This window comes from Stylophora pistillata, chromosome 2 (genome assembly GCF_964205215.1).
Source record: "Stylophora pistillata chromosome 2, jaStyPist1.2, whole genome shotgun sequence".
NCBI classification, from domain to species: domain Eukaryota; kingdom Metazoa; phylum Cnidaria; class Anthozoa; order Scleractinia; family Pocilloporidae; genus Stylophora; species Stylophora pistillata.
The window spans coordinates 44483565-44496180 of record NC_142520.1 but is presented as its reverse complement, the minus strand read 5'-3'; the positions used below and the strand labels follow the sequence as shown (position 1 = coordinate 44496180).

General features: G+C 37.8%; 2 protein-coding genes across 2 annotated transcripts in view; one reads left to right on the top strand and one right to left on the bottom strand.

Annotated features, from left to right (window-relative positions):
• The window catches only part of LOC148739741 (NAD-dependent protein deacetylase Sirt6-like), a 170772-nt gene that overhangs the window by 18185 nt on the left and 139971 nt on the right, over positions 1 to 12616 (top strand). The window lies entirely within an intron of this gene.
• LOC148739756 (uncharacterized) lies at positions 814 to 10832 on the bottom strand. Its single transcript, XM_088750103.1, has 5 exons — positions 10769 to 10832; positions 9449 to 9586; positions 3964 to 4089; positions 3281 to 3405; positions 814 to 924 (listed from the first exon to the last, which is right to left on the bottom strand). Exons 1-5 carry the CDS (start codon positions 10830 to 10832, stop codon positions 919 to 921), a joined length of 459 nt encoding a protein of 152 aa, XP_088606229.1. The 3' UTR covers positions 814 to 918.

Here is a 12616-nt window from a genome sequence, read left to right as displayed (position 1 = left end):
CTTAAAAGCTCGCATCGCCTTAATCATTATTTGCCTTTTCTTCTTTCTTTTTACTTTTTAATCAACGCTTATTCTGAGTAGACTTTATCAAAGCTCTTAATTTCGAGACAGAACTTGAGATAGGCTAAGTGATATAAGCGTCATTTATTTCCTAATGGAATTGTTTCATTTATTCATTCGTGACTTCTCTGGAAGGCTCAGTATCAGAGTTTCAGGCAAAGTTCCAGGCATACTTTTGATAGCTTAATTGATACCGTGCCTTCATAAGTTGCAATAGAGTAAAATTTATGTATTCCAAAAGAGCAATGATTCCTCAGATGCTACGCGTAGAAGCCCGCATGAAACAGACGGTAATTTTTAATATCCAAAGCCCTCATCAGGTGTTAGCTCGACAAACATACCTTTCATGCATTGTTTTTGAGAAACACGGGCAATTTCTTTTTCCGATGGGTGTGCCTGCACCGGGAGAGATGGAAAGGTCGTTAGAACGATAGAAACTCTAAATTCGTTCAAGAAGAACATAAGAAAAGTCGTATTCAAAAAATTAACTCTGCTCACTTAATGAATAATATGTTTAAGCCGGGTTTGGTTTTAAAATGAACTGCTGAAAAAAATTACAGGTTTCTAGGGCCGTATGTAACCCCGTCGCACTTCCATTAACACAATGGAATAAGAATTGTTTATAAACTAAAAAAACAAACAAACAAACAAACAAAAAAAAAAGAGGACACACAAAACAAAAAAACAAACAAACAAAAAAGAGGACACACAAAACAAAAAACAAACAAACAAAAAAGAGGACACACACTCTGATGCGCGAGAACGATCAACTTTATTTATGAGTATACAAATATGTATATTTTTGCATCTATTGTGAAAACGTTTGCCGCTGAAGTCTTTTCTTTTTCCTCTGTCACATCAAGCCTATCAATAAAGAGGCAACATGGAAGTGATTATAATAAACTTCGAGTCATATACTGTAATTAAATTTGATTTAATCTGATTTGTGCCTATTTACAGTACAACCTAACCTAGATGTCGATGTCGACGAATGTCTTGTCTCGCTAAAAACACTGATCAAGTTAATGTACAGCAATTACTTTCAAATGTCAATCGATTAGATCAAAGTTCCAGTGTACAAACAAAACATTACATAATGAATCGCTAAAACACGTGTCATTTCACGTGGGTCCGCGTATAACATATGCGAAGAATCTGACAGTGATATACTGAGTTTGATATTGACACAATTATAATTGTAATACATAAGTATGACTGAACTGGAACTAGTAGAATCCGCAAATGACACTACAGAAGTCATATTTTGTTAACTGATGTTCGACAAGCTCTAAGGTTATTAGGGATTAGTTAGTGAAGATTACTTTGTGAAAAGTGTTGCCATAATGCTTCTCTCTGGAATATTTAACGAACGCTTGCTCAGATCAGCTTTTATTGTGATGCCTTTCACCGCGTTTCATACAGCATCGCATAGCTCAAAACGAACTTAAACGACACAAATACAGGGAAAATATTGGCGAGGATTCCCAAACATTTTGGAGCAAAACAGAGCAACCCATTTGGATATCTCACGAGGGAGATTATCACAACTGAACGAGTTAAGTGTTTGGTTACCTATTTAGTGTGGAAATTTTAAACCCGAGTTTGACTAATGGTCGTGGGTCGTGGGTCGTGGGTCGTGGGTCGTGGGTCGTGGGTCGTGGGTCGTGGGTCGTGGGTTGTGGGTACAAGTCGTCGGTCGTGGGTGTGGGTGTGGGTGTGGGTGTGGGTTTGGGTGTGGGTAAAAGTCGTGGGTGTGGTTAATACTTAATAATAAAAATAACCATTTAAAATATTAAATATAATAATACATAAATTTTATACGACCCTATCATTCATTAATTTAACTGTTCTTTCCTCTAGTTATTTTATTTTGTTTACTCAATTTACCCTACTTTACGTCTTTTTTTATCTGTTATCTCACTCTCAATGAAATTAGTTTCAGTTTCGCGACGGGAAGAGAGATAAATCTTGTAATTACATTAACTTAGTTTCACAACACGATATTTCCAGATCCGTCACCAGCGCGATCGCCGACGAACGTCCATTGGTCGGCTACTCTGGGATTTGATTTTTCCCTTTTTCTGCTTTTTAGGGTAGTTGTCAAGGGAAATCCATAGGACATTCTTTTGTTCTCTTGCGGTTTTCAAGCCCCAGACGATAAAACTTTCCCGAGGTAATTTACTAAGGGAAAAATCGGTCACACTTGCAAATTTGAGTTTCCCTAGGGAAACTGTCAACAAGTCAAGTTTCCCTTGGATAAAACCCTGTAGTGTGTCTACAGCTAATATCGCGTTTACGATCCTCCACTGTCGAGTTACCAGTCTGGCAGAGGTTATGTGTGTGCCTTTTGAGTCAGTGGACTTGTGCACAATCAGTTTTCCTTTGTGTATACAGTGTGTAATTACCAGATTTATCTATCATTCTTTTTTCATTGATGTTGTCAGACGAGATTTCGGAGTTTCTGTTCCTTGGCCCCTGACTTTAGCCGCAAATATAGAATTCACGAGCGCTGTCGCAATTTTAACGTTGTAGTACTTCTACTATATGAAATCATTTTTGGTATAATCGTACAAAGCAACTCAGGTGTCTCGTTAACACAGACCTCGAAAACGCAGAACGTAGACCGCAGACTGCAGACCGCACAGCTCGAAAAACGTGTACACAGTATGTAATTATAAGATTTATCTCTCTTCCCTTTGTTATCAAACGAGATCTCGGAATGCGTCGCGAAACTGAAACTAATTTCATTGACAGTGAGAGAACAGATAAAAAAAGACGTAAAGTTGGGTAAATTGAATAAACAAAATAAAATAACTAGAAGAAAGAACAGTTAAATTAATGAATGACAGGGTTGTATAAAATTTATGTATTATTATATTTAATATTTTAAATGGTTATTTTTATTATTAAGTATTAACCACACCCACGACTTTTACCCACACCCACACCCACACCCACACCCACGACCCACGACTTGTACCCACGACCCACGACCATTAGTCAAACTCTTTTAAACCCTAGCCTGGTCCGGCTTTTCGTTGAACGTTGTCTGTTTTTGGTACTGGGTTCATGAGGACAGTGCTTCAAAACATCGAGAAATAAATCTTTCTTAAATACTTTTTTGTAAGTTATTACTAAAGCAAACCTCTATTCAATGAACAAAATTCATCATTAAAACTACTGGCGGAATCAAACAAACTATCATCCTGGCCGGCCTTACCTCTATCAGCGGCTTGTGGCACTGTTCACAGCTCAGTTTACAGTTTAGCTTCAGGTATTGCGGATTTTTAGAGCATTCCCCTTGTTTAGCCCATGCGTGACAGGTTATGTCCGAGTCTGCACACTCTGCCGAGAAAAAAAAAGGGGGGTTTACACATATCACAGACAATGAATAAAAAACAACGCTAACGACGCTAAACAAGGAAGTTACAAGATTAAAGGAAACCTCCCTTAACTCTGTCCCAAGTTCGTTTCCAAAGCCCTCAGTACTTCCATGTAAATTTACTTGTGCAGTTGTTTGTCTGCTTGCGTTGTCTGTTTGCTTTCCTTTTACTTTTCCTCTATTCTTTCTTTTTTTTTTCTTTTCTTCAACTGTTCTGCTCGGTAGTGTATAAAATGAAATAAGAGGCATCATTTTGCCCTTGTGTATCAGTTTTTGTCCTGTCAAAAGTAATCCGGAAAACGTAGCTGAGAGTTGGTTTTCTACTGTCACAATATTCTATATTCGAAAAGAAGGGAAATTTACAACATATTTCATATGTTTTTTCTACGTTGTCGTAGGTTATAATGTGTTCTTTCGACTTGACCCCACGATGCTATAGCCACAAATGTTTCAGAAGTCATCGAAATTATGCTAACTTATGTCGCCCCTGTTAGTCGTGCCTGAAAGCAAAAGGTAATTACCACAAGTGTTACAGCTTTTCTGACATTTTACTTTCATCCAGAACGGATTACTTTCGCAATCGCCTTGGTCAGCCCAAATCGGACATTGGACCCTGTCACTATCTTTGCAACTTACCATTCCCGTTCCTGCATTAATAAATCAAAGTTGAGAAGAAATCACACGACCCAAGAAACCAAGTCTTGTTCTACATCTGTCATTAAATGTTACCTTATCTGAATCGTTACACAAAATGTCCATCCCTTAAGTTTGATACACAAACCGGCGAGACTACTAACAAACAATGCCCATTGTTACTGGAAAACAGTAGGATAATAGTTCAATTTCACACCATAAAACCCTTTATTCTTGACTTGTCACTACTCGTTGTGTCTCTTTAGTAAAAGAGACACGTATGATTTGATAGTGTTTACCTTTTTCGCAATGCTCTCCTTGGAAACCTTCGGGGCACAGACAGCGGTAGCTTGAGCCCTCCCCAAGGACTCGGCATTCGCCTCCATTCAGGCATGGTTTTGAAAAACAAGGGCTATCTCTTTTTCTGATTAAAGAACCTACACATGTTAAGACCAGATTAATCACTGTAACATGTTGCTCAAACATAATTTAATATGTACTTGTTTGTTACAAATCTAGCTGGAAAATCTTCAGTCAGTTTCCGCCGCCGTTACGCACGCTGTTACGTACTCAGATGACAAAACAAATACCCAGCTTTTGCAGACCTTTTTTAGCGAAACTTTAAAATTGATATGTTCAGTTCGAACTAATAATTTGGTTCGTTGAGTGCAAAAAGTTGTTCGTTTTTAATGCGTGACTTATGACTATTTACACTTTGCTACTTTCGCCGAAAAAACGAGAGAACATTTTAAGCACTTTGCAAACAACTCTTTCATTCGCAAACAAAAATTTCTGAAGCAAGCAAGGGTCTCAAAATGGCTTTAGATTCCGTGGCAGCTTTTATTCTATTAAAATTTAATGATAACTATGGTCAAACTGGCGATATTAAGCAACTGTAAAGAACTACGAGTTTATTACTACCTGTCTGAAATCCAAGCTCTTGCAACGACAGGATGGCACATTAAAAGAGACTATAAACTGCGGTCTATAATCTCTTACATGTTACTTGTCGGTATTGATTCAAAGTATGTAGAATTTTCCTCTCTTGAAACATCTTAGCTTAACAAGGGTATGATTTAAAGCCTTTATGAGGATAAAGCCCCCGTCCCTTTAGGAGAGGTGGTTTCGAGAACTTGATTTAACTGCGCCTGGTTATTGATATTGCTTTATTATATTTCCTGAGGGGAGGTTTTGCAAATCCATGCCATTAGTTATCTCTTGTTTACTAAGTGAAACTGCTTTTTTAACCTTTTGCGTGAATTCTTTTCTTTCCTTGAGTCTTATTGACCGCTCGAGACTAATGACAACATATATACTACACTGACTGTGCACGTGATATCGTAGATACCCACTAAAAGACTCGTTTTTTTTCTCGTTCTTTTTTCACAGCAGCTAAACTAATCTCTTGTCTATCTTTAACATCGGTATGTTATACTAAGAAAATAATGCAATATAAAACGAATATACTGAGAGAATGAGTTCGAAACAATAGGATCCACATCTAAGATAGGTATAGTATTAAGCAAATTTCAGCTGTCGTCAATTCAAGTGCAACAAAAGAAAATCTCTACGAACTGAGAGTTCTTTCTTAAGCCCATGTACCTTGCACCAGAACTTGACATGCTCCAAAGACACAAAGAGCTATGAACATCGTAAAGCAAAGACCTTCCTCTCGATTGCTAATGACCCGGCCCATCGCTTACATAAAATGCTTCAATCGTCAGGGCCGTCGAGTTATAATCTCCGGTGCAAAAGGCGGTTTGCGATTCCCATATGTAGGAGCGAGCGTTTCAAAAATAGTTTTTTAGTAAGATTATGTATTAACAGCGAATTTTAGTGCTCGGTGAGTTTTGCAAATGAGATCGATGCCGTTGTATATATTTCAACAGTTCAAGCTTTCATCATATTTATAGGACATTATTATTTATTTAGGGCTTTAATACTATCATATCACTATTATAAGCTCTATTTTATACTTTATTGTAAATACACAATTCAGCTCAGTGGCTGCAAGGTTCTTACATATAAACTATCTGTCTATCTATTTATCTATCATGTTAGTTCGTTTAACTGGTATCTGTTAGTTGCTATAATGTTTATACCCTATTAATTAAGTGATGTGAATAACATGAACGATGAAAAAAAACAGCTGCCTAGAATAAGGGCGCATTTTAATACCTTGATGCAGCGCTCATTCGAGGAATATGATTTTTTGTTTAGAAACAAAAGAATATTCTTCGAAACAGGTGATAAAAAGTAATTTTTCTTGAATCAATTTTAATTTAATTCCATCAGTTCGAAATGACTCTTTTCTTACTCTGAACTCGGATCCAGGAAAGGGAGAAATGGTGATAAAAATTGGAAAATATAAAACTGTCCGATGCGAAGGGCAAACTCCACTCGTCTGGTGTCCCTTTAGTGAGAGACATGTATAATTTGATAATGTTTACCTTCTTGGCAATGCTTTCCGCGGAAACCTTCAGGGCACAGACAGCGGTAACTTGAGCCCTCCCCAAGGACTCGGCATTCGCCTCCATTCAGGCATGGTTTTGAAAAACAACAGCTATCTCTTTTTCTGATTAAAGAACCTACACATGTTAAGACCAGATAAATCACTGTTAGATGTTGCTCAAACATAATTTGTACTTGCTTGTTACAAATCTGGCTGGAAAATCTTCAGTCAGCTTCCGCAGTTACGCACGCTGTTACGCACTGTAGGAAAAACAAATGCCCAGCTTAAACACGACGCCGCGCTATATAAGGAAGTCTTCCCTGGGAACACCTAACCATGCTGGTAAAAGTAAACATCTCATTACCTCCCTTTTTTCATCTACCAGGCACCTATGGGACCTCTCCATTTCTAGCGCGCCTTCATGTTTAAAACGTTTATACCCTATTAGTTAAGCGCCGCCCCCAAAAAGTGATGTAACTACATGAAAGATAAAAAAAAACCAGCTGCCTGGAATAAGGGCGCATTTTAATACCTTGATGCAGCACTTATTCGAGGAATATGTAGTTTTGTTTAGGAACAAAAGAATATTCTTCGAAACAGGTGATAAAAAGTAATTTTTCTTGAATCGATTTTAATTTAACTCCATCAGTTCCAAATGACTCTTTTCTTACTCTGAACTCGGATCACAAAGGAAGAAATGGTGATAAAAGTTTGAAAATATAAAACTGTCCGAAGCGAAAGGCAAACTACACTCGCCTGGTGTCTCTTTAGTAAGAGAAATGTATAATTTGATAATGTTTACCTTCTTGGCAATGCTTTCCGTGGAAACCTTCAGGGCAGAGAAAGCGGTAACTTGAGCCCACCCCAAGGACTCGGCATTCGCCTCCATTCAGGCATGGTTTTGAAAAACAAGGGCTATCTCTTTTTTTGATTAAAGAACCTACGCATGTTAAGACCAGATAAATCACTGTTAGATGTTGCTCAAACAGAATTTGTACTTGCTTGTTATAAACCTAGCCGGAAAATCTTCAGTTTTCCTTCTGCTACGCACGCTGATACGCAGTGTATGACAAAACAAATACCCAGCTTTTGTTAACAAATGGTTAACACCACAGCGTACACTATTGAGTTATGGATGCACGCGGGAGGTTGCTAAGCACGAAAGAAGCCTAACCGTCGCTCGAGGCGATAGCCGAGAGCGACTCTAGCTTCTTGAGTGCTTAGCAAACCTCCCAGTGAGTGCATCCAAAACTCAATAGTGTACGCTGTGGTGTTAACCATTTGTTTTATAACATAACATTGATACATTGTAGCTAAAGAGTTCCCTTTTATTTAACAAATCTTACACGACCAGAAAAAACCAGCGCGCGCGGAAAAATAGTCTTTGCATTTGCTCACGTCAGCAGCGTAAACCCATGGGAAAATGGGGGACGCTAAATTGACCAATCAGAGCGCTTTGCTTTGCTTTGGTTATGTTATAATAAACTTTATTAACCAAACTTTAAAATTGACGTGTTCAGCTTGAACTAATAATTTGGTTCGTTGTGTGCCAAAAATGTTTCGCTTTTAATGCGTGACTTATAACTTTTTACTTTTTGCTACTTTCGCCGAAAAAACAACGAGAGAACGTTTTAAGCACTTTGCAAACAACTCTTTCATTCGTAAATAAAAATTTGTGAAGCAAGCAAGGGTCTCAAATTGGCTTTAGGTTCCGTTGTAACTTTTTTTTTAATATGGAAATTTGATGATAATTATGGTCAAAATTGACGATTTTAAGCAACTTTTAAGAACTGTGAGTTTTATTAATACTTGTCTGAAACCAAAGCTCTCGCAACGACATGGTCGCATGTTAAAAGAGATTATAAAATACTGTCTATAATCCCTTGCATGTCACTTGTCGGTAAAAACTCAAAGTATGTAGAATTTTCCTGTCTTGAAACATTTCTTAGCTTAACGAGGCTATGATTTAAAGCCCTCATCATGATAGAGTCTCTTTCCTTTTAGGGAGGGTGGCTTCGAGAACTTGATTTAACTGCGAACTTGATTTAACTGCGCCTAGTTATTGATATTGATCCATTCTATTTCCGGAGGGGAAGTTTTGCAAATCCATGCAATTACTTATCTCTTGTTTACTAAGTGAAACTCCTTTTTAAACTTTCGCGCGAATTCTTTTCCGGCTTTTATCGAGCCTTGTGGACCACTCGAGACTAATGAAAACATGAATAATACACTGACTGTGCAGTGATATCGTAGATACCTACTAAAGCACTCATTTTTTTTTTTGTCGTTCTTATTTTACAGCAGCTAAACTAATCTCTTGTCTATCTTTAACATCGGTAGGTTATACTTAGAAAATAATACAATATAAAACGAATATACTGAGGGAATGAGTTGGAAACAATAGGATCCACATCTAAGACAGGTATATTATTAAAGCAAATTTCAGCTGTCATCAATTCAAAATGCCACATAAGAAAATATCTACGAACTGAGAGTTATTTCTAAAGCCAAAATACCTTGCACCAGAACTTGACATGCTCGAGAGACACAAAGAGCTATAACCATCGTATGATAACGCATCTTGCCGCGCATGTTACTTCGTTTAACTAATATCTTTTAGTTGTTATAATGTTTATACCCTATTAATTGAGCGCCGTCCTTATAAAGTGATGTGACTAACATGAACGTTAAAAAAAAAAACAAAAAAACAAAAAAACAAAAAAAACAAACAGCTGCCTGGATTAAGGGCGCATTTTAATACCTCGATACAGCGCTCATTCGAGGACTTACTTTAAACTCAGATCACAAAGGGAGAAATGGCGATAAAAATTGGAAAATATAAAACTGTCCGACGCCAAGGGCAAACTCCACTCGCCTGGTGTCCTTTTAGTAAGAGACATGCATAGTTTGATAATGTTTACCTTCTTGGCAATGCTTTCCGCGGAAACCTTCAGGGCACAGACAGCGGTAACTTGAGCCAACCCCAAGTACCCGGCATTCGCCTCCATTCAGGCATGGTTTTGAAAAACAAGGGCTATCTCTTTTTCTGATTAAAGACCCTACGCATGTTAAGAGCAGATAAATCACTGTTAGACGTTGCTCAAACAGAATTTGTGCTTGCTTGTTATAAACCTAGCCGGAAAATCTTCAGTTTTCCCTCTGCTACGCACGCTGATACGCAGTGTATGACAAAACAAATACCCAGCTTTTGTAAACTTTATTAACTAAACTTTAAAATTGACGTGTTCAGTTTGAACTAATAATTTGATTCGTTGTGTGCCAAAAATGTTTCGCTTTTAATGCGTGACTTATAACTTTTTACTTTTTGCTACTTTCGCCGAAAAAACAACGAGAGAACGTTTTAAGCACTTTGCAAACAACTCTTTCATTCGTAAATAAAAATTTGTGAAGCAAGCAAGGGTCTCAAATTGGCTTTAGTTTCCGTTGCAACCTTTTTTTCTATGGAAATTTCATGATAATTATGGTCAAATTGACGATTTTAAGCAACTTTTAAGAACTGTGAGTTTTATTAATTCTTGTCTGAAACCAAAGCTCTCGCAACGACATGATGGCATGTTAAAAGAGATTATAAAATACTGTCTATAATCCCTTGCATGTTACTTGTCGGTAAAAATTTGAACTATGTAGAATTTTCCTGTCTTGAAACATTTCTTAGCTTAACGAGGCTATGATTTAAAGCCCTCATCATGATAGAGTCCCTTTCCCTTTAGGAAGGGTGGTTTCGAGAACTTGATTTAACTGCAAACTTGATTTAACTGCGCCTAGTTATTGATATTGATCCATTCTATTTCCAGAGGGGAAGTTTTGCAAATCCATGCAACTACTTATCTCTTGTTTACTGAGTGAGACTCCTTTTTAAACTTTCGTGCGAATTCTTTTCCGGCTTTCATCGAGTTTTGTGGACCGTTTGAGACTAATGACAACATGAATAATACACTGACTGTGTAGTGATATCGTAGATACCTACTAAAACACTCATTTTTTTTTGTCGTTCGTTTTTTACAGCAGCTAAGCTAATCTCTTCTCTATCTTTAACATCGGTAGGTTATACTTAGAAAATAATACAATATAAAACGAATATACTGAGGGAATGAGTTGGAAACAATAGGATCCACATCTAAGTCAGGTATATTATTAAAGCAAATTTCAGCTGTCATCAATTCAAAATGCAACATAAGAAAAGCTCGACGAACTGAGAGTTAGTTCTTGAGCTCATATACCTTGCAGCAGTACTTGACATGCTCCAAAGACACAAAGAGCTATGAACATCGTAAGGCAACGCATCTTGCCGCGCTTGTTAGTTCGTTTAACTGGTATCTATTTGTTGTTGAAATGTTTATACCCTATTAATAAAGCACCGCCTCCCAAACAGTGATCACAGGACGAAATCCCACGTTTCCGCATTTCGTAAATGTGAAGGAAACACAGGGCTTCATATTTCCGCTATATTTACGTCTTGCGGAAACATGTTGTACCAAGCTTGGCGATTCTATCAAGTTTCTGTCATGTTTCCGGAACGGAAATGCCAAGCAATGTTTCCGTCATATTTAAGCCAGGACGTTTCCGCTGCTTTTTGTTTCCGTTATGTTTCTGCAAACGGATTCTTAATATCCTTGTTGAATCTTTGCAATGACGGAAAACAAACCGATCATGATTTTGGGCATGATTTTTACTATTTTGACGAAATTTAGACGGCTAGAAAATCCACTTAGATATCGATGAAATTGAATAAATAAGGGTTTTTCGGAACAACTATTGTGAGAAAGTTTGTATATGAATTAGTAACTTCGGCTTCTGATACGCATGACCTGGTAGAATAATTTGAGATAGCTTGGACAACTTGGCCAACTGAGTCATTTGAGGCGGTTGGCCACGGGTGTCTTAAGGGGACTGGATAACTGGAACTTGTTGGGTCTTTTGCGCTGGTTGGGTTATTTTGAGTCATTGGCCGCGCGTAACCTGGGGCAAACTTTACCTAAATCTAAGATGGCGGATTTCTCTGAGCCCACCGATGAAGAAACATGCCATTAGAGACAGCGCGTCACCCAAGCCGATAATAGACTGGACACTAAGAAATAACTCAGAGGGAGTTGGTACATAGTCACCGTATAAGTGCGCCTGTTTGTTAAAGCCAAATTGCGGGAAATTGAAATTCCTCAATAAAACAAAGCGGTTCGATACCCTTGAATGATCCTGACTTTTTCACTGTCGATCTAACGGAAATGAATTCTTCTAATGCAATTCGCTGAAGACAAATGCCCCACGCCTTCAAGGCGGAGATGGAGTGGTTTGCGAAAGGCTTTCATCAGCCAAAAACTAAGCGTGAGATATCCGCAACAACTATTGATTCATTTCAAGACATGATATGGGATAAACCCTTCGACGATCTTCTACCTACTTACGGTGAGTAATTTTTTTTTCCATTTGGAGCTACATATTAGCTCTTGAAAGGAGACAAACCAACTTCACTTTAATTCGAAGAAAGGGTCACAAAGGCTGAAAAAATATTTGCAGATAATCCTGTCGTGACCGGAAATTACTATTGCGGGATTGAGGAAACGCTTTCACTTACAGAAACATCATCTACGGGACTATATTTGAGAACTCACTTAAATGTCCAGATCCCAGTTGGCCTGGTAACTGAAATGGTAGAGCAATGCGCCGGTAAATGAAAGCAGGGATCAGGGCTCATAACGTTCAAAGCTTCGATGATCTGCAAAATTTGAATTGAGACTAGAGCCAAGATAGACCATTGAAGGAGTACATTATAGAACTATTTCAAAGGTTTTTTTTTTTCATCATTAATAGCGAGAAAAAAGGGATTTTGAGACAACAAATCGGTTGAAAGTCATTCACGCAGCTCTCCATCACGTTCCTTCCGCAGTATCAGTGGCAAGAGGGCTTGCTGTGGTTGGCAATGATCATCAATATCTAAAAACTAAAATCTACCCTTCAAATAAGATTGCAGAGAAACAACAGCGTTTCTTTTCCAAGAAAAAAAAAAATGAAAACTCCAAAAGAAAAAACCTGTAATTTCTCAATCTATATTAGAGAAATTAAATAAAGTT